The 22833-nt window shown below is 29.6% G+C and overlaps 1 protein-coding gene across 3 annotated transcripts in view; it reads left to right on the forward strand.

Annotated features, from left to right (window-relative positions):
- The window catches only part of LOC118192801 (tetratricopeptide repeat protein 37), a 144459-nt gene that overhangs the window by 22744 nt on the left and 98882 nt on the right, over positions 1-22833 (forward strand). For all 3 annotated transcript variants that reach the window (XM_035363814.2, XM_085819504.1, XM_085819503.1), the window contains exons 4-10: positions 294-385; positions 4831-4903; positions 5001-5129; positions 13299-13394; positions 13505-13616; positions 17776-17922; positions 22270-22371. In XM_035363814.2, coding sequence (XP_035219705.1) covers positions 294-385; positions 4831-4903; positions 5001-5129; positions 13299-13394; positions 13505-13616; positions 17776-17922; positions 22270-22371 — 751 coding nt within the window. The remainder of the gene's footprint in view (positions 1-293; positions 386-4830; positions 4904-5000; positions 5130-13298; positions 13395-13504; positions 13617-17775; positions 17923-22269; positions 22372-22833) is intronic.

Here is a 22833-nt window from a genome sequence, read left to right on the forward strand (position 1 = left end):
ATTCTTGGTATTTTAGTAATATTAAGGCAAGACTAGGCCTTGAGATATTAGTATGTACAGTAATTATTAATATGTGAAACAGTCTAATTTAATGTTGTCACTTGTCATGCTAGTTTCATTTTCTGAGTTTTATTTAAATTGTGTACATAAAACATTAAAATTAAATGAAATGAAAAATGAAAAAATTTGATACCTATCGAGCAATTTTCATGAATGTGCTTTATAATTGTTTAATAACATAAAATCAGATTAATATGGCATTGAAGGTTGTTTATTTTTCTTCATAAATATAGGGGCTTTGCAGTTTTTATGAAAAACATGAAAGCAAAGAATATATGCAGGAACTTCTTTCTGCATATAAAAAACTAATTGATCTGTATGATTCGTAAGTTTATTTATTTAATTTTTAATCACCTCAGTATTTTCTCTATTGCTGGACACTTTTTTTTTTCCTTTATAATTGTGTTTTCTTTATCTTTTCAGCTTGTAAATCACATATGAGATGAATTGTATATTTTTATATTAATTAATATGTGTAATATTTTCTGTAATTGTTGTCATTAATGCAGCATTGAATTACAATTGTTCATTGTTAAACCCTATGGTGAAAATGGTATTGTAAATATTTTTAATCTAATTTTTTCACGGTTTAAATGGAAACCTTTTATATGAAAATAAATTCTTATCTTTATCTCTTAAATTCTTTTCTTTATTAGATTGGTTAATTAGGTACTGTTCTGTTATCGGGACCGGATTCAGCAATGTATAGATGTATGTATTCATGTATATATGTAAATACTAATTTATGTGTTTGTATACATATACACATATATGTAAGAAAAATAAAGAATATGTTAAAGATTAAATTAGCAACGTAAATCTCCCTTCTGTATTCTAAAAATAGCAATCTCTATTTGCACTGCGGCATTTCGAGAAAAATCTCTGTCATATGATTCGTATGTAATTTTGGGAATGTAAATTGAAATAAAATTCAACCAGCCAATAGTAATTTTAGAGCAATATTAACTGTCAAATCAGAATGTATTGAGAACCAAAACTAACTTAGTTTGACTTCGGATTTCATCCTGAGCATTATGCATTTGCTTTCCACGTTTTGGCCTAGCTACACTGCTGTCTATGTGCTGCTGCTTTCTTGCTACATTGTCATAAAAAATGTGAGCCTTTTGGAACAGGCACCCTGTTCCAAAAGGCTTACATTTTTACACACAAGTACACACACACAGCTACACATTTACAGCTACACACAAGTAGGCACATTAAATGTGCCTACTTGTGTGTAGCTGCAACATGTTGCTGAAAATAAAACTGAAGATTTGATCTGCCTTTGCCTCCAATTTTTTAGTCATTATGGATCAACACTTCTACACCATCCAAATTCCTGCTCCTGAATATATCACATATATAAACACACATACATACACACACGCGTGCATTCATACATTTCTGAATCCAGTCCCGACAACAGAACAGTATCCTTAATTATATTTCTCAGTATGATATATTTATTGCATGTAAATACAGTAAACCACGCTTAACGCGAGGGTTATGCTGCATCTAAGTAAGGCATTATATTAAATAGCATTAAATGAGGTCATCTCATCATGTAAATTATTAGGGAAAAACAGGTATGAAATAAAGTATTTTTCAAGGATTTTACTATTTAAGTTCATTAAATATGTCTTTTATAACAATACAAAATAAAAACTTATTTCTTACAAATGTTGAAACATGGCAAATGAATATATAGAAATAAATAAAATTTTAGGTCATCATTTATATTTTAGATCATTCAGAATTTTTCTACATTTCCAATTTTCTTTGTTTTTTATCAAGAAAGTATCTAATGTCATTTGCATTTTTCTTTTATGCTCCATAGGAATTTGTCGATAAGGGAACAAGGCATCCATGACACCCCCTCTTGCCTTTGAACTCCTATTAAAACTGCATTATTGTCAATAAATGTGTAAACAATTTCTGTTATGGAAGCTAAACTGATTTTTAGAAATGCTCTTGAAAGTTCTTTTTGCTCTTCTTCAGAATCGCTTTTTTTAATATTTTTGTGTTCTTGATTTGTTAATTCCTTGATCTTATCATTAGAAAGACTTGTTTCTTGTAAAATTTCTCCAAGACCTTCCACATTTACTTCATTTAAACCTGTATCTTTCGCTAATTCTACTATTTTGTTCAAATCAGCGACAGAATCTATAGTGTCATCGTCATTGTTTATATCTCGTCAAATGATTTTCCACACTCATTCAAATATTTCTCTGTTGCCTCATTTCAAGAAAGATTAATGTTTTCTATAGCATCCATAATATTATAGTTTCTCCTGAAATCCCTTATTGATTATTTATCATTTCTGTCTGTTTTTTCAAACATTTGTCTAAATATTCACTGCATGTAATAAGTTTTAAAATTTGATATAACGCCTTGATCCATTATTTGGTTTAACGCAGTCGTGTTAGGTGGCAAGAAAAGCACTTTGGAATGCATGTTATTAACTCAGATAAATTTGTTGGGTAACTTGGAGCATTATCCATTAAAAGTAGTGCTTTTGGTTCAAGTTTTTTGATTTTGCAATAGCGTTTAACAGATGGACAAAAATGTTCAGTGAACCAATTCTGAAAAATTTTCATAGTTATCCATTTTCATAGTTTCATAGTTATTTCATATTTTTATTAGATACCAAATTAAAGGTAAAGTTGATTTTAAAATTCCTTTCCTCACTCTTGGGTTTTTGGAGTGATAAACAAGAAGTGGCTTTAATTTGAAGTCTGCATTGGTGTTAGCTGTGTGAGTTTAAGTGATCATTTACAACTTTGAATGCTGGTGCACGTTTTTCTTCACGGTATAGAAATGCACGTTTTGGCATTCTTTCCCAAAATAGGACCATTTCGTCGTCATTAAAAACTAATTCTTGAGGATAGTTTCATTGTTTCTTACGGTCGGTGGGAATTCAGCCACTGCTTTTATATCTCAGTTTGCTGCCTCTCCTGTAATCTGTATGTTATGAAGATTATTTCGATGTTTAAATCTATTAAACCATCCTTGACTTGCAACAAAAGTTTCAGTTGTGTCACCCGTTTCAAAATGAATGTGATTAAAAATTCTAACTTTTTCCATTTTAATAGTCTGGCTTAATATTGCATTCAACATCATTGTAAATCCCTACAGAAAGTCATTTTTCCATATCCTTTATTGTATTATTTCTATAACGGGTAATTCTAGTTGCAGAGGTTTTTTTAATTGTAGTTACTGATGACTATTTTTAATTTATTCATGAAAACTGTCCTTGTTGCTGAAGTTGACAAGTTCAATACAACACCAATTTGAAACTGACGTTCACCATTATCTAATCTTCTAAGCACTTGCATTTTAGTTTCCAGTGAAATGCTTTTTCTTCTTGCTCTATTTTAGTGTTTCTTGTTACCACTCGTATTAAAAACTAAAAATTATAATATTTATCACTATATCAATTATTATTATATGATCATATTACATAAATTTATATTTGCAATAACAGCAACAAATGTTTGAAATAATAAAAATATATTTGTGTAACACTACAGAGAAGAAGTAATGCAGATAAATTACTTTCAATTTCAGGGAAGCCCAATGCTGCATGCAATTTTTAGGGAATCCCATTATCCCAATAAAAATGCATTAAAGCAAAACAGCGCTAAACAGACCAGCATTAAGAACAGGGTCTTACTGCTTGTTGTACAGTAAGTTAAAAAAAAAGGGGGACATTTTAATAACTTTTGTACTGATTGATCAATAGACAAATGTCAACTTGCATTTTCCATGTCTGAAAAGCATGGCTTAGGATATTTATTAGATTTAGCTACAGCATTCTTCTAACAAACATCTTTTAACACATTTTTTTAAATGACATGCTGTTTTTTTTTTTTTTTTTTTTTTTTTTTTTTTTTTTTATAGACAGTATAGTGGTTAGGGGAGCCTGACTGTAATACCTGAGGGCCCGGGTTCAAATTTCAGAGAAGGCATATATGTAAAATTGTCTTTCCTTCATAGGAGGTAATGGTGGCTGCCTGTTAGGTGCCTCCAGAATACAATTGCCACCACTTTTGGCCTTAGAAGTCACCAGTGATGTTCTAGGCAAGTGCCTGCCATTGGAAAAAAACTTTCATTCTTGAAATTAGCCAAAATGTAAAGCTTTGAAAAAAAATTTAATAAACAGTTTTTTTCTTAAATAAACAATCAAAATTTTAACTGTAGCATTAGATAAATTTGGTTTATATTTGATGAAATTGTTATTAATTTGAAATTTAGGTTTAATCCAAATAAATTTTTCTGATTTTTTAAAAATTTATTTTTAAATACTTTTTATAAATTTTTAAACAAATTTTTGAAATATAACTTATGAAAATTTGCATACCATAAATATTTTTAGCCATATTTCGAAGAACTTTGAATTTTTTATTAAAAAATTTCAGAGGTATTTGTAAATTTAAATATTAAAAATGTTTGGTAATGATTTAAAATCTGGAATAGAATTAAAAGCCATAATGATAATATTATTCTATTTTGCACTGTTTAAGCTCTTGCATTTGTTTTAAACAAAAATTAACAGACTTATATTAGCAGAAGATTTCAATTTTAAAAAACCAATTAACAATTTTGGGAAAATTATAACTATAATTAAGTTTTTAAAAGTTTGGCAACTAGTCAATAGATGAAGTAAGTTTAATAAAGTAGATAAGTTTTATTTTATTTTATTAAACTGATTTTATTAAATCTCCATAAAATAAATTTAATGTACTGTGTATTACTGTCTTTTCTTTTTAGAGATAAAGGTAAAAAGTTAGAAGTATATGATAAGCTAATTTTGCTGTTGCAGAAACTGAAAGATAAGGATAAGGTACATTTTCTCCATTTCATTAATTATTTGCAACTTTTTAATGTACACTGTAATAACAAAAAATTATTTTTCACTTATTTTCATCATCACTTGATAGCTCATCAAAGTTCTTAAAACGAAACTTGACATAGTGAAAGGCGACAATAAACTTGAATATCCTTTGCAAAAAGAGGTATTTCAAGAACTGTCTGTCAAAAAAGATTTGACTGAGTGTGAGAAGCAAATGGTAAGTCATTTATTTTTATAAAAGAAATTTACTGTTTTTTTTTAATTAGAAAAATTTTAGTTTTAATTTCTTAAATCCTAACTTGTTTGAGAACATTATGAAAATGTAGTTGTATATATTATGGTCTTATTGCATTATCTAGCCCAATCCTTACAAGAATTACTGGGCAAAGTGCTATGTCACCAAAACAAGCAGCCCAGAATTTTATGAAAATGTATTTATCTGGTAACCCACTAAAATTATGGTGGCATGTGCTTAATTTCACCGTCTATTTTGGTGATGGTGGTAATGTGCATGCTTTTGAAATTTAAGGGTCGTGTTTGTGGTTTCTCTTTGCCATTAGTGTGTAGAGTTCCCCCCCCCTTCTAACAAATCATAATGTTACTGTGGAGTTTGCCAACTAGTGAAAAAGAAATTGTTGCATTTTTTTAAAGTTATAACAGATCAGTTTATGAATGGACAAAAGCCAATGAAAAAAGAAAGTTAAGGGTGTTTTGTTGCTGTTTCATGTAATTTTCAATGTTTAAATATGGATGTTACATAATTTTAAATATTTCATTATGGATTTTTCTTTTGCTTTAGTTTCTTTAATTCATTGCTGTTTTATATAATCTTCAGCACACTGCTATTATTTAAAATGGCTACTGTTTTTCATGTGTTAGGTAGGTGAAAAATTAGTCGCCCTAACAGATAATCATTTGTGTATTAGAATTTAAGGAGGAATATATTATTTAAATATGATAAAATTTTAATTGCATTAGTAACTGGAAAGTACCTTGGAAAACCATATATCAATATTACTTAGTGCTGTAATAACCTTTATGGAAGCATTAATGTAATACTTACCTTAGAATCCATTTAAATGCTTAATTGATCACAGTTTTGCTTCTCTTAAAAGCATTAACCCATTAGCCGCTGGTGTTGCGTTGACACAACGGTCAAAATAAATGCATATATAAATATAACTATCTAAGATATTTTATACCAGCAGATGATTTTGTGTAGGGAATATTATGAAGATTATTTCTGTAAAAAATATTTGCCTTCAACAATCATTTTATTTATAATAATTAATCTCATACTTTAAGCAAAATTTTCGACTAGGTATTTTTGCTGAAAATATTTAATGAAAGAATCACCATCTTTATGAGTGATCTATTTTAAGTCAAGGTCACTGTTTATCAGAACATTACATCAGGGAAGGAAGGGAAAACAGGTGTTGCGTTGACGCAACGTCAGCAGGAAACGGGTAGTTAATCTCCTTTTTCACTCATTCCTTTCGATCTTCTGGTTCATGTTCTGGTTGTTTAAAAATGCCTAGAACGAGGTATCTTACATTAGAAGAAGCCCTTCAAAGATTTTTTGATGAAGAAACAGATGATGCTAATGTTAATAATGACCAGAATGAAACTGATATTATTGTTGTTCCCCCTGAAATTGCAGAGGCTAGTGACGAAGAAGAAAGAAATGGAAATGCTTTAAGTAATGATAATGATATTTTACCAAATGATACTGCTGGCGAAGTTGAAATTCACGTAAGAAATAAGTTTCAGCCTTCTAAAAGCAGTTATAGTCATACTAAAAAGTTTAAAAAGCAGAAGACTGAAATCTTGAAGTGGATGAAAAAGGAACTGTTAGTTATGTCTCAGGAAGAACATGAAGAAAGAGATAGAAGAGAAATTATAAAAGACAAAATGCAAGGTAAAACTAGTGCACAGATTTTCGATTTTCTTTTTGGTTTAGACATTTACTCTCTTCTCGTTGAACAGACAAATATATACGCTCAGAAAAAAAAAAAAAAAAGGCCTAGAATTTATTGCATCTGAAGCCTATATGAGAAGATTTATTCGAATATTATTGCTTACAGGATATCATTTTGTACCTCAAGAAAAAATGTATTGGTTTTTTGATAAGGACATTTCTGTTTCCGTTGTATGAGAATTGATATCACGTTTGCAGTACAGGAATATGAAGCAGAATTTGCATTTGACAGTAGTCAAATTGACAATACTGATGAATTATATAAGGTGAGACCGTATTTAAACTTACTAAATATCATCACTTTTTACTACTGGAAATATAAAGTCTCTTTCAGATTTCAGACACGAGAATGCATTATTCCTTTTGCAAACTCCTATTGAGAAAGTAGAATTAACCAGAAATAGATCAGCAACAGGAAGACCTAGTAAATTCAGCATTCAAAAACCGTTGCATGGAGATGGGAGACATTTTATCAGAAAGTCCGTTGATAACAAAAGACTTTGTTGTAAAGAGTACCATAGCCAGACTGTTTATAAATGCAAAGTATGTAATGTAGCTTTACATTATGATTGTAATCAAGCTTTTCATGCTTGAATCTTTCAAATGAAATAATCTGTATTTGTAAAAGAAATACAATGTATATTTTAATATTAAATTAATTACAAGTAAAGTGATTTGTAGATTTATAAAACATTATACAGCTAAAAAGTAATCCTGTGCTCCACTCAAAAGAAACATCACATGAGTACAATCCTACTCACTAAAGATCCGTAGTCTTGTTCTGCTGACGTTGCGCGAACGGAACCCTCACTTTTTCCACAGGTAAGAGCATTTTTTTTTTATTTTCAGTGTAACTTTATGTTATAAATGCTTAATTTAATATTTGTTATTATTTTCATGAGAAAAGAAACATTCCTTGTAGTTTTGGCAGTTAATGGGTTAAACCTGTTTGATGCTGTCTAATATAATTTATTTCACTTCAGGTTCAGAGATTATTATTTCTTTATTGATGTAAATTATTGATTTATTTATCTAAATTGCTTGTAATTATTGCTAAGGTTTAATAATTTAAGGAACTCGCAAACTTTTCTGAATATGGATTTATCTTCTCGTGTTCTATAACCGTTATGTGTAAATTGTACTAATGTCTATTGTGTAGTATATGTTATTGTGTTAAGTACCATATGTTTTTGTTACATAATTTATTTGCTAGTAGTAGTTACTTATTCAATAATTTGTAGAGACAGAGTTTATATTTTAAATATTTTAAAATACCGGAAAGTAGTACAAATATTTTTAAGTACTACAGTCAAAAGTCATTAATTCGGACACCCATAATCCGGAATGATCTATAATCCGGACCTCAAAGCTAAAAACTTTCTGCGCATGCACCGCGTTGACGCATGCGCATAGGCGTTTAAGCGTGAGTGTAAGACCTTTACGACTGCGCATTTTCGTTTGCACAAGCGCAGAATACGTTTTCGCTGCGCGTTTAATGTATAACGGACGGTATAAGCTAAAATTATCTAATTGTCTATTTCAGTTAATGTTGATGATTGCATTGTCCCTTAATCTTCAAATTGGATCCGGCTTATTATTTTTTGCAGACTTTAAGAGCAATTTTATAAAAGTAAGCTTGAACTTTCGATTATGTCTGCAGACTTTAAGAGCAATTTTATAAAAGTAAGCTTGAACTTTCGATTATGTCAAATAGAATTTCCGATGCTGGAGCTCCCAAAGAATCTACGAAAACGAAAGTATGTTTCGATGTCCATCAAACAAAAAGTGGAATTGCTCCAAAAAATGGATAAAGGCATATCCTTTGTTTCTCTAACCGTTCCGAAATCTGTTTATCAATTTCACGCTGCTCTGCGCAGGGAAGGGGGAACGTGGCGACGCGCAATGAACTGGAAGTTGATCTGTCAACAATATCATTATCTTCAGGGCAGATGTTTTTATTTTATTCGGCTTATAATTCCTTATTAAATGTAGTATTTCATCTCGACGTACTTCGTCTTTGATATGATTTAAATCAAATTCCTCGTCATTGTAAATATCACGAATACAAATCAAATAGTTTTCTGGTTGCAATTTTCTAATTTCGGCTATGCATAATGTATGCTTTACGCATCCGCGCGTTGAAAGAAATGTTTAATAAAGTAAACAAATAAATATTAAGCTTTTTTTTGTAAATTTTGATACCCTTTAGATCACCTCTTTATTTTATAAATTACGGTTTCATATTTTTAATTTTATAATTTCTGCATGCCATCTTACCAGATTTAAACTGATGATCTATAATCCGGAAAAATCGATAATCTGGAATCACCGAAGTCCCGACAAGTCCGGATTAAAGACTTTTGACTGTAGCACATTTATTTTGTACTTCTAATAAATTTATGGAGAATTAGAAAGCAAGATTTAGAAGAATTTGAAAGCAAAATGACAATTTGAAAATGGAACCTATGATTCCAAAAGATCCCAGAAAAATATGATAAAGTTAAGAATATCTTTGTGGTATTAAATGTAATGAATGTGTTTTGTTGGAAATTTGTGATCAATTTCTTTTTTTTTTTTTTTTTTTTTTTTTTTTGTGTGTGAGAATTTTGGAGAGAGCAGGGAAAACAAAGTTATTTGAATTTTCTGGTTTTGATTCTAGAAATCTTTTTCTTAACATGCTTATCTTTCCCTTTGTTTTGTCATTTTTTTCACTAATCATGGAAAATTGCAAAAAAGGGTTCCAATCTTTTTACATGATCATGCATCTGTAGAAAGGAATGTTTCTGTTAATAAAGAAATTGGAAACTAACAGTTAAAAAGATTTATCTTATATGTCTCACTGCACACCTAAGATAACACCTACAGATAATTTCTAAGGGCGAGCAATTAGTTACATATACACAGTTAGATACTCTGAGTCATTATAGATTTACATTGTTACTAATAATTAAAAATAATTTTTAAAGTGTTTTTTAAAAAAAGCATTATTCAGATCATTGTCTAAGAACATTTCACAGTTTAAAATAACAGATAATTATGCATGTAATGTAATTTATGATATTGATTCTAAGATGAAATTAGGATAATTACGTATAAGAAACTACAAAACATATATATTTTGCAGCAATAGCACACAACAAAATATTTATACATCTTTTTAATTTCAAAATTTTCTAGATATTTTAGCTAATTTACATTAATTTTCTTTTCTTTAGCATTTTTTCTAAGTTTGTTTCAATAAACAAATCAATGTTCTTACTAGTCTCTGCTGTGGTGCTTCAACAGCCTATTAGAACTTTATATTACACTCATGTCCATAAATTAAGGATAATTCGGAGTCACATGGAAATCAAACTCTAAAATAAATATATCACCTGTAAAATCACTATACACATCTTCAAGAATCATATGCAAATTTCAGGAAGTAACCAGATAACACCGATGGTACGTCACAATGACGAGAGTGTAAGAGAGTGATATATAAGGAATACAGGCAAAGAAGTAAAATTGTTCGCATATCCATTATAAATATAAATGCTTTATAAGCATTTCAGTGCAATAACCAAATAGTTATGACACAAAGGGCGCATTTGGGTGATTTTTTACGTGGTAGAATTATCGGCCGTCTGGAATGTGAGCGTACCCAACTGGAAGTATCAGACGAACTTGGAATAGCCCAGAGTGTCATCTCCAGGCTTTGGCAATGATTCCAAGATGATGGCAATGTAAGTAGACGTTACAGCACAGGTCGCCCCAGAGTTACAACGCCAAATGAGGACCGGTATTTGGCAGTTACTGCCAAAAGAAACAGGCGGAGCACAGCCTCAGACCTGTGTCGTCAGCTCTCTTCAGCCACTGGTACAACAATTTCAAGGCGGACCATGTACAGACGCTTAGGGCAGATTGGTCTATATGCTCGTAGACCTGTCAGATGCGTTCTACTTACTGCAACTCACTGTCACCTGCGGTTAGCCTGGAGTAGAGAGCATGCATTGTGGACACCGCAACAATGGGCTTGTGTGATGTTTTCTGATGAGTCCAGGTTTAGCTTGCAGTCTGGTTCTCCCCGGACTTTCATATGGAGAGCTTCAGGTACCCGTTACCACCAAGAAAACATCATTGAATGACACCGTTACAGTGGTGCAGGCGTGCTCGTTTGGGGTGCAATTATTCTGGGTTCCAGAACTGACCTGCATGTTCAAATTGGAACCATGACAAGTCAAATCTATCGGGACGTCATTCTGGAACAACATGTACATTTGTTTCGGGGCGCCATAGGCGCACAATTTGTGTTTATGGATAACAACTCCCGTCCTCACCGTGCAAACATCGTAAGCGAATGCCTTCAATCGTAGGATATCACCCGTATGGACTGGCCAGCATTCTCACCGGACTTGAATCCAGTAGAGCACGTGTGGGACATGCTTGGCGGCCGACGAGTTGCAGCCCATCAACCTCCTCCTACATGTCTACCGGAACTTTGGAGAGCATTGCTTTTTGAGTGGTGTAATATCCCCCAAGATCAGATCAATAATTTGATACTCAGCATGCCTAGGCGTTGTACGGACTGTATTGCATCATCTGGGAGACATACAATGTATTAACAATCATACCAACCATGTAATATTGTTTTTTTGTAAATAGGTGTTTTTTGTAATTTGCTCCAGGGAGAAAAAATCGCTAATTTTTTTAATAATATCAAACATATAGCATCTTTTTTTGCTCTTTACCTTTTGTTTAACAAATAAGCTTTACAAATGAGTCAAATTTATTTTGCTTCTAACTCTTCCTTTGCCTGATTTTGCATTATCCTTAATTTATGGACATGAGTGTAAATAATGTATATTAACTGGATTATGACTCCAGCAACTGTACATGAAGCTACTTCACTAACTGGGTCATACAGACAAAATACAACTAACTTTCAGCACTTGCCAGTCATACCAATGTCAGGCATTCATGTCTGTTCTGATCAGCATCTCTATCCCTCTCTAAGCAAGCAGGAACAGTGGCAGCCGTTCACTGGTTTCATGCACTCATTTACAACGTAACATGCAACACGCTGAAATTTTGGTTCACAGTCATTGCCACACCAATGAAATACAAATTCCAAATGATTCTTGTCATATTTATGAAAAATATTTTTTTCTTTGAACAGTTATGAGTACCAATAGATGGTTCTTCAATGCTTTAACATCACTGATTATAAGTATCATAATCATATGCTGGTTCTGCAGTATTAGCATTGCCTAGATAAAAAGTATCACCATGTTCTTTTCTTTTCAAATACCCATTTCAGAATCAGTTTTCCATTATGAACCATGGGCACTCTGTACCACGACAACTCCTTATGCCTGTGGTGTAAAAAGGATTTCAAACAACTACACATTTTGGATAACAGACAAACAGCAAATCAGGCATGCATATAATTTATGTTACTTGTGATTGGCTACAAAAAATTCAGTGCTAGGTATGCTGCAAAAAGATGGTAAGAAGCACCACACTTGGTAATTGGTAATAAATTTTATCTTTTATTTTTTTTTTAAATCTTTTTTGGAAATCTAGGAGGCCATAGATTAGAAAATACTACTTTAGCCCATACAATCACTTAACATGTTGATAGAAGTGGCTTTAAAATTTATTGTTTAATACATTTGATTAGCCATTCTTTAAAATAAAATAACCCATTTGCTGTTCAAAACAACATGAAAAGCAAGAGAGAGATTAAAAATGAGAAGAGGAGGAAAAAAAAAAAAAAAAAAAAAAAAAAACAAGACTATTTGAAGTTGAGTGGGTAGCCTATTGACAAAAATTCTTTTAGAACTATGTAAACTAATATGGTTCTAAGTATTTGAGTCACTTTGAATCTTCAAATTATAATTTTAATTGTAGATAGAAAAATAATCTCCATTTTTGTCTGTGAGCATTACCAGTTTTTTTTTTTTTTTTTTTTTTTTTTAAGTTCTTTTGCTATTTCAAAATTAGTATTTATACTATTCTTTGTGAAAAATAAACTTAGCAAATGATATCAAATTTTATTGATGGAAATTTATGGAAAGAAAGTACACTTCTTTCATTACCATTATAAATTTTTTTAAAATAAACAATCTTTCTTCATGTTGCAATAATAAATATTTGAAATTTTATTTTTAATCTTTTCTCTTTCTGTGATGGTTTTTGTGTTATTATTAATTAAAATTATTTTATGTATTAAAATAAATCTTGTATTCTCTTTTGCAATATGCACATTGCTTGTACACTATAACCAGAATAAAATATATAATTGATTATAATTATTAAGTAAACTTAAATCAAGACTTTATATATATTTTCTATTGTTAATTTTGTATTATATTTATTTTTCAAGTAAAAATTAATTCTAAATTTTTTTGTCTTTGTGAATTATAGTTGACAGAGGCACTAAATGCTGTAATCAATCATGAAACATTTTCTGAAGATGACTGCAAAAGAATGTTTTCAACAAGTATTGGATTATTATATAAAGTGAGCAGTATTCAAGTGAAATTTGAATTTTATAAATGTTAGTTTTTAAAAAAGGAGTTAAAAGAGTTTTTTTTTTTTTTTTTTTTTTTTTTTTTTTCTTATTCTTCCAGAATGGTGCTGTAAACTTGTCTATAAAATTAGCTTCCCTTATTTATCAAAAATTTTCTACTAATCCTTCATGTTTGGAATTTTTATGTAGAGCAGCTATGAACTTATATATTAGTAAGTTTGTTTTTATTTTCTATTTCTAAATTATTTGAACATATTATTTCAGAATCTAATTGGTATTATTTTGTAAACTGCAAATTCCATAGTTGCAAATAATAACCTCCATTTTATCTTTCTTGTTTTCAGTTAGGGAAACTAAGAGTTTGAGTAATGTCTTGTAAGTTCCTGAGCTTACAGGACATAACATAAACTGGGATCAAAAGAATTAAAAATTTTAATAATTCATTTTAAATTTAAATATTGTTATTCATTTTTAATTTAAATATTATTGAATTTTTCATAATGTATTGTGAAAAGTCAGAAGAGAAGGTGAAGCTCTGCCAGAAAAAAAAGTTAGAGGGTCAAATCTATTTAACATTGAGGTAAATGGCTATCTCGCTAAATTTGCGAGATATTGTTAAGCTGATGATGGTTTTCTGCAACTAATTTTTACCATCAAATTTGGCGACCAATTGGCAACATTTTGGTTCAGTCCCTGTGAATTGAATTATTCTATTTCCCGTCGATAGCTATATATATCAATAAAATAACACCACACATATTACAGAAATAACACACTCTAACTTTCAATACCTTTATTTTCCAAAGCGACACTCTGGCACTAAGTTTCTTTCTTACAGTGTAACATATGAATCGCAACTTCAAATATACAATAAAATCAAGTTTCTTGCAGACTATAATTCAGCGCTGATTCTGGTGGCACATGTGCTATTAGACAAGATTCTCATCTGTCGCCAAGTATTTCTCAGCTAGTACAACACACTCCCAGTGTTGAAATTAACAATTTCAAAACTATTATTACAATAAATGTAAATATAAATACATTACAATAAAATACTTCACAATAACAAATCACAATATTGAAGAATATACATTCAAATTATTACAACAAATACCAGTTTATAATAGAGATAAACAATCATTCTACAGAAAGTATACATATATCTCGAACATTTCATTTTAGCAAATGTTGATTAGGCAATCTTACAGTTACTACTCTTATTTTGTTATCTCTACCATGAAAAACCTCAGCAATTCTTCCCACTAACCATTTGGTTGAAGGAAAATTTTCATCTTTTATTAATACAAGAGTTCTCAACTGAACGTCTTCCTTTAAAAATTTCCACTTGTGACATTCTTGTAAATTATTAAGATAATCACGTTTCCATAATTTTAAAATTTTTTGTGTATACTTAGTGATTTTTTGCCATTTAAAAAGTCTGTTTTCATTTATGTTGGGTAAATCTGGCTCAGCAAGAGTTGTGATAACGTCTACCAACCAAAAAGTGACCTGGAGTCAAAGTTTCAAAATTGTTGTAATCAGCTGAAATTGGAGTATATAGAGGTCTTGAGTTCGATACTCCTTCAATTTCCGTTAAAGCAGTTAAGAATTCTTCTATAGTTAAGCACTGATTACCAATATCTCTCTTAAATGATCGGCCTCCCAAATTCCGCCAAAATTTGGCGACTTTGGAGAAATAAATTTCTACTCTATACCTTCAGTGATATAAAAACTCGCTAAATTCTCATCTGGACACTCAACCAATTTTTGCAATTTTTTGAGTTCTCCACTAGTACTTTTGAGGTTTGCACTTTTACCTCTTTTCAATTGATTCATTTCTTCTAGAAACTCACTTTTTTGGGCCTTTAATAAAATATACACCTCAGCATCCTTTATCTCTTCTAAAGTAATTACTCCATACCTCCTTACCTGGCAGTTTTTAAGATTGTAGATAAAGCTTAAAATGAAACTTACAATACGAATAAGTTTAGTATAATTAGAAGACAAATTAAGAATATCATTAAAGAGGTTTGGTTCATTACATGCAATTAAAACTAAGTTAGAATCGTTGTGCAGTTCAGTGTCCTTTTTAAGTTCATTTGAGCACACTTCTTCAGCAGTCTCAATTGGTAAGTCCTGATAAGGAGCTGAGCATGTTAGAAAGTCACAGCATGACTACCTTTTGGAACAGTTCAAAAGAAAGTCAGTTTGAACACCATGCGTCACTTGTCAAATCCGCCATACTGCTCTATTGAACATTTTAATTGTTTGTAAATATCTTCACCTTTTGTTGTTCCATGTAATGATTGTAATTTTAAAAGTTCTTCGGAATAATTATAGTTTTCATTTACAGTTTTTTTAAAGATAAGCATTTGACTTATATCGGAAATGTCTGTGCTTTCATCCAATGCTACCAAAAAATCACAGCAACTATTGATTAGGTTTTCTAATTTATTAGTGGCATGCATGCTAATCTCGTTTACACGTCAGCTTACAGTCTGGTGAGAAAGTGATACTGTTTGAAATTTTCTTACCATTTCGTTGTCATTAAATGCTTGAGCCATTTTTATGGCACATTTTTTAATAAATTCTCCATCCAAAAATGGCTTCTTTGCCTTTACTATTTCTAAACAAACTTCAAACGATGTGGCTACAGATGCTTCTTGAAATTTTGGTTCTAGATTAAAATAATTCGTTTGATGATCCAGCTGCTTTTTAATTTTTTTCACTAGTGGTATTTTCATATCTCGCGTGTACGAATGATACTTTTGTTCATGCATGGAAAGGTAATGGCGCTTCAAGTTATATAGTCTTTACACACAGCTATGATTTGTAAACATTCCAAACACTGTGGTTTACCATTCTTGTTCAAAAAAAAAATCTATCTCCCAGCGATCTTGAAATTCTCGATTTTCGAGGTCTATTTTTCTTTTATTAGTAGCACTCATATTCAATAATTGTTTTAGTTAATAAATAAATGGGAAATTAAGTTAATAGTATTATAACACAGTCACCTCTCAACAAATTCTAGACAATACTGCACTCGCACGATTGCATGAATCAACCAAATAGTGCAGGGTGGTGTGCACATCATGTGCACCAACCACAGATAAACAACAACCAACCACAAATATAATATGTGGCGCCAACATTGAGCAACCATCATCATATATTAAACGAATTGCTGCTGTATTCAGCCAGGTTAAGTGAATTACGCAAACTAAATAGTACTTACTTTAAATTCAGATTAGATTTAAATTTTCACATAGTAAAATAATTTTAATATTAATAATAATAATGTAGTAACATAAATTTATCCATAGTAAAATGTACTCGCTGGCCGTAAAAATAATTTGGCAGGCCGTATACAACCCACGGGCCGCCATTTGGACAGCCCTGCTGTGGAGATAGAAACCCGAGAAGACACAATGGAAGGATGGGCACTACTGTATTGGATGATGTAGCATTAAATGGCCGATCTGTCAAAGACGTGTTGGCTGAAGAAGATGGAGATTGGGAAAATAATTGAGCTATCTTATAGCTTGCTTTATTGAATGGGTAGCATTAGAATATGTTATCAACATTATCATTTGAATTTTATTGCCTGTTATTTGTTAATTTGAATAGCCACAAGTGGTGGTTATAGTCTGTAACAAAAGTTGTGCCTTTTTGTTTAAGTTAGATTAAAATAGAAGTTTATTTAAAACCTTTTCCTATACTTTGTGAATCTCTGAGATGTAGCAATAGCTCATTATCTTGTCTAGTAGGTTCTGCGGGACTTAAATTTATTTCACTGGTAATAACAACCGTACAAGTTTATAAATTTAAAAGAAAAATTTTACCTTTTAGTGAAGCAAATTGTATTCTTTAGACTATTGTATGAGTGTATTGTATGAATTAGTATTTTACTATGTAAATGAACTTATCTTAATCAAGCATCTTGCATAATTAATTTTCTTTTAATTTTTTATTGAATAAATTTTATTATTATTTGGTTTTGTATAAACTAAATGTGTGATATAAGTTATCATTATTTTTAGTGTTTATTCTAAATATATTATTTATATTTTAATATAGGCAAAAAATAAGAAGATTTAAAAATTGTTGACATCTACATCTTTTCATTTGGATCAGTTGATGAAATATGAGTATGGTTTAAGTGAAACCATGATTTTTCTCAGTAGTTGATCTTGACCGAGAAAAACTATAAAATTATCTTTCATTTTTAAAATATCTTACAATTAGTGTATATTATTAAAGTTTTACTTTTTTATTATGATTTCTAATCTTTATGTTGCCTATTTTACTTTTATATTTTCTTTTACATTATCTAACCTCTGATATTCTGTATGTGTATTCATCGTTTTACAGATAATGGATCTATAATGGATGGCATAAATGAAATAGCTAAAAATTTTAGAGAATGCAAACCATCAGAAGGCATTACATACATTTTTGAAGGATTCATGTCATTCATTTCTAAGGATTATGTAGAAGCTATTCAAAAATTAAACAGAGGTAATATTTTTAACTGATTTCTCATTTAATGTAGAATCAGGTGTACTCCAACTGCACTAATGAAAATCCCCCCTGGGTCGAGCTATAATAGTCCAAATGCGCCAATCAAAATTTCTTCCCCCTGCTGCCTACAGGGTTACAATTTAACTTTTCGAAGCCAATTGTAGCCAAGAGGAAAATAAAAATAAATAAATAGAATTGTATATCACAAGAACAAGTAAAAAATATCTAACAAGCAGGCTAATTACTTGAATAACAGTAATAAATGCGAGAGCTAACAAAGAAAATAAAAGGTATTGGTAAACATATATATTAGCATTACAAACATCTTTCATTTATTATAATAATATCATAAATTAAATAATTATAAAGCATACAAATTATATTTTTAATGCATTACATCAATAATAGAGATGTCTGAAGTAGACTGGAAAATTTAATAGAGTTCACTAGTGTGCAAAAAAATTATTCCATATCAAAATGTGTTAAAGTGTGCTAAAAATATTTTTTTTTAATTAAAGTAATCATATAAATGTTTGCAGAAATTAAGTTTAGTTAAATTTAAAAAAAGCTTAGCATGAAATCTATTATAAAAACATTACTATGCATTTGGAACACTGACGTATAAATCATAAATAAATTTAAATTATTATGCTAAGAAGTTTTTTCTAAAATTTATCTAGAAGAAAGGAATTGGATAAAAATACTGCAAATTAATATAATCAATCAGGCCTCTCAATGAATATAAGTTTATTTTTTTAACCAAAAATTAAAAACTGGGATGCAAAAGTTTGTGTAATATACTTGGAAATATCAGGAACATATAACTAATTGGAAATGCATAATTAAATTAATAACAAGCTAATTAACAATAACATTAAGCTTAATTTCATTCAATCTAAAACAAGCAATTGATCAGGAGCTCCGCGTAACTGAAGTTTTGATGCTATTTTACGTAGATTTGCGTATAAAATAAAAATTGCACTTGTGAAACAAGTGAATAATGAAACAGGAATTAAAATACAGTGGTTAAAAATATAACTACTTGTCAGAAGGTATGCAAAGTTGCCATGGCTAGAGAAATTGAATGATTATAGAAAACTCATAAAGTTAAGCGCTACAGTGTGAAAAGAAAATTCTGCAATAAACATGTTAAGAAAATTAGATGGAGAAATAATCTTTAATTTATTGATATCCATATAAACTCTATGCCTTTGAAAAAATGTTACATATAATTTGCACCGAGGTATCAATCACCGAAACCGAGTTAATTTCTTTCCTTATTTTTTCTTATTAGAGGGATTTGTAAAGAGACATGCTAAGGTAAAAGTGAAAACTTTTGCAATATTTTTAAAGAATAAATTAAAAATGTACTTTTACTTCATGAACTGAAATTTTTACGCTACATTTTTACACAGTAAATAAGTAAAAAAAAAAGAAATAGCTGGGGGATCACTGGGACTAGAAACTCGGGTCGAACTACCAATGTTTAGTGACTTTTCCGCTTGATCATAAGACCTTTTGAAATTAGGCTGAACAATATATTAAAGAAAATAGAAGATACAGCAGACATAAGAACAAAAGTGGGCTGAATTAGAGATTTACATGTTTGATGAATGAGTTAAACTTACCCGTATGCCATTATGAAATATTAGGAATGTAGCATAAAAGCATGAGGGAAGAAGGCAATGGCAATATAAATCATTGTAATCTAAATGTATAACATTATCAGTCTCTGCTATTAATTTCAATACTGCTGAAAAAATTATAAATGAATTATGTTATAAATCACACTAACTCGTTGCATTATAAATTACAAAAGTTAGAAATACTATTAGCGTGCTTTAGCGACCATCTTTGTTAACAAATAATTTCAAGTAATTAATTTTACAAATAATTTAGCCTGAAACTAGGTTAGAAAATAAGCTGCATGCTGAAGATTAAGCTTTACCAAGGTGTTAGATATATCTTTTCTTAACTAGAGTTATGATGCAAAAATTCTTAAAAATTATCATTTAAATATAAATTGGCATAAATACAATACAAAATATGTAAATTCGACATGCATGAAAACTTGAGTACAGTGCAACAATATGTGAAAAAGGAATGGATTAAAAGGGAACTGAAAATCCCAGGATATGAATATAAGGAAGTTTGAGTTTTTTTTTTTTTTTTTAATTATGAAAATTCTGCTGACGCTCATAATTATTAATTTATTAATTAAATGTGTATTAGAAATTAAATGTATGCGAAAGTACATCAAGTGGAAAACAGAATAAATATTTAAACGTTTCTAGTATTAAAATATGGAATTTGTAACAAAGTTAAATAACCTTAAAATAACTTCCATGACTAAAAATGGGAAGCTTAATACGGGAATATATTGCAATAATATTAGTGTGAATTGAGAACGACTTAAGAAGTCCAATTTTTAGATTTAATAAAGAGAATTTTTTTAATTAAATTAGAACTGTTTACCTAAAATGGTAAATTTGAAAGTTAAAACCATTATGCTATCTAAGAAGATTTGTTAATATTTATCTAGACAAGAAACTTATTTAAGATGAGCTACAAATCGGATATTTGATACATTGATTATGTATCAGTTTTGTGTATGTCATTAATCTTATCAATTTTACTATTCAAAACTGATATATATATATATATATATATATATATATAATGTTGTATGATCTTAAATTCATCAGCGACTAAAATCTACAACTTGGAATGTTTTTAATTCTTACAGAGAATAAAAAAGATCTGGCTCATCATTCCTTTAAGCATCATAAAACACTCATTTTAGTGTAAAAGAAATTTATTTTTACTTTAGCACACGCCAGACTTTAAATTAATATTTGTTTTGCATGCACAATTTTTACGATATTGATAAATGAAAATAAAGGCTTGCAGTCTCAATAGAATGTCCCATTAATGGCGATAAAGGACTTTTTGTAGCACCCAATCTTCGTGGTAAAGAAATAGGGGACAGGAAACGTGCAGTTCGTGGATTAGATAACAGGGGGAACGGGGATCTTCGATCAAATTTGGCGCAGTTCGTACCCTACCGTAGAGTCAAACTTCTTAATTCTTATTTTATTTTTTATTTATATCCAAAATGCAGAGGACACAACTTTTGTTATAGATGATCATAGCATTTACAAAATCCCTCAAATTTGGTAAATTCTTTGCACATATGTGAAGATAATAGAAAATTTGTTTTGTCACCAGTATTCTCTTATATAGATTACATTACGGTTATTTATTTTAAATAAATATATATATATTAAAGCAAATTGTAAAGTTTCCATAACTGCACATTGAAAATATTGTTTTGTTTAATAAACTTCCATTACCTGAAGGTATACAGTCAAAAAATAATAATAAATAAATAAATAAATAAGGATTTTCTTGGTAATTTTCAGTTTTTTTACTATCTTGTGATTTTTACGCAAAATAGTTTGCTAATATTGTCATGCTGTCATATTAAAATTTTCAGTTTATTAACTGACAGTCCTTTCTTAAATGGTAGAAGAGAACAATGGAATTTTGATTTTTTTCCCTAAATTGATCTAATGTGATTCAGCAAAAAAAGGAGAAAAGAAAAAGATATAATTTGCATACTTTTTATTTATTTATTTTGTCTTCTAGTAGTTTGTGTAAGACTCTTGAAATATATTCATTTGTTCTGAACTCCGTGCTTAACAAATGGATTGGCCACATGAGTTTTTCATTATTTTTGTGATGGGTAACTACAAAGTGAACAAGTTGTTCTCAAAAAATTCCTTCACAAAGGTGTTCTTTACACTTGATTGATAGCCCTTTTATGTTTGTCTGTAATTGGTTAATCAGTCCATGAAATTTTAAAACTCACTTTTAAAAGCCTTTTGGTAGAAAAATTGGAAAATAAAATCAAAACTTAAGTATTTAAATAAATAATATTTTTAGAGTTTTAAAAATTTTAATTTAAAATTATATTCTTGCGTTATGTTATTGAATAACAAATGCTGCAGTTTTATGTGCTATTTAATATTATTAATATAGTGCACATCAAAGGAATCGTGTGCAGTAGTGCATATTGTAATAAGTTGTTTTTGTGATGTTGTCTTTGAGAATAGGAAATGATCAGTTTATCATCTAACTCATGAAGTGTACGTACAGAAATGTATACATAGAAAAGATTGTAGCTAGCGATTTGTTTTCCCTTTTTTAGAGTATTAGAAACAAATGGAAAATAATTTTTTATGTTTAGAAAATATTTTTTATTAACTTGATATGTTATTTGAATATTAAATGAAATTTTATATGAATTTTCTTTCTTTCTTTTCTTTTCTTTTTTTTTTTTAGGTCTTAAATCTGTGGAATACTGTTTGCAAGGTTGGTATTTATTAGCAAAAACTCAGATATTGTTGCATCAATATGCTGATTCTGAGAAGACATCTAAGACAGGTATTATTATCATTATTATAATAAAAATATGAACATATTTTATCATTTCAATTTGGTGGAGGGGAATAACTTAAATGGGGGAAAAATTATCTCTCTTATGGGAAATGAAAACTGTATAGGTAATTTAAAAGTCTATAAATTTAACTTTTAAAAGTCTATAAATTTATAAATTATCCATGCAGTTTTCAAAATAGTCAAATATGGTAATTTTCAAAAGTGCAAAGGAACTGCATAATTGGAAAAGAATGTGAATTAATGGCATTGATATTATTGATGCCTTTCAATTTAATTTTTATGCAAAGCTATCCATAATTTTATTGATTAAAAAAATCTGATATAATTGAGTTAAAAAATGATGGAGACCCGTATTAATATAGAATATAGTAACGTCTCTCCTTTTTCTCTATGTAGAAACTTTGAGAATAGGAAATGATCAGTTTATCATCTATCTCATGAAGTGTT

Source organism: Stegodyphus dumicola, chromosome 6 (assembly GCF_044657685.1).
Source record: "Stegodyphus dumicola isolate Sdum_Otavi_A_Nest chromosome 6, ASM4465768v1".
Classification (NCBI taxonomy): domain Eukaryota; kingdom Metazoa; phylum Arthropoda; class Arachnida; order Araneae; family Eresidae; genus Stegodyphus; species Stegodyphus dumicola.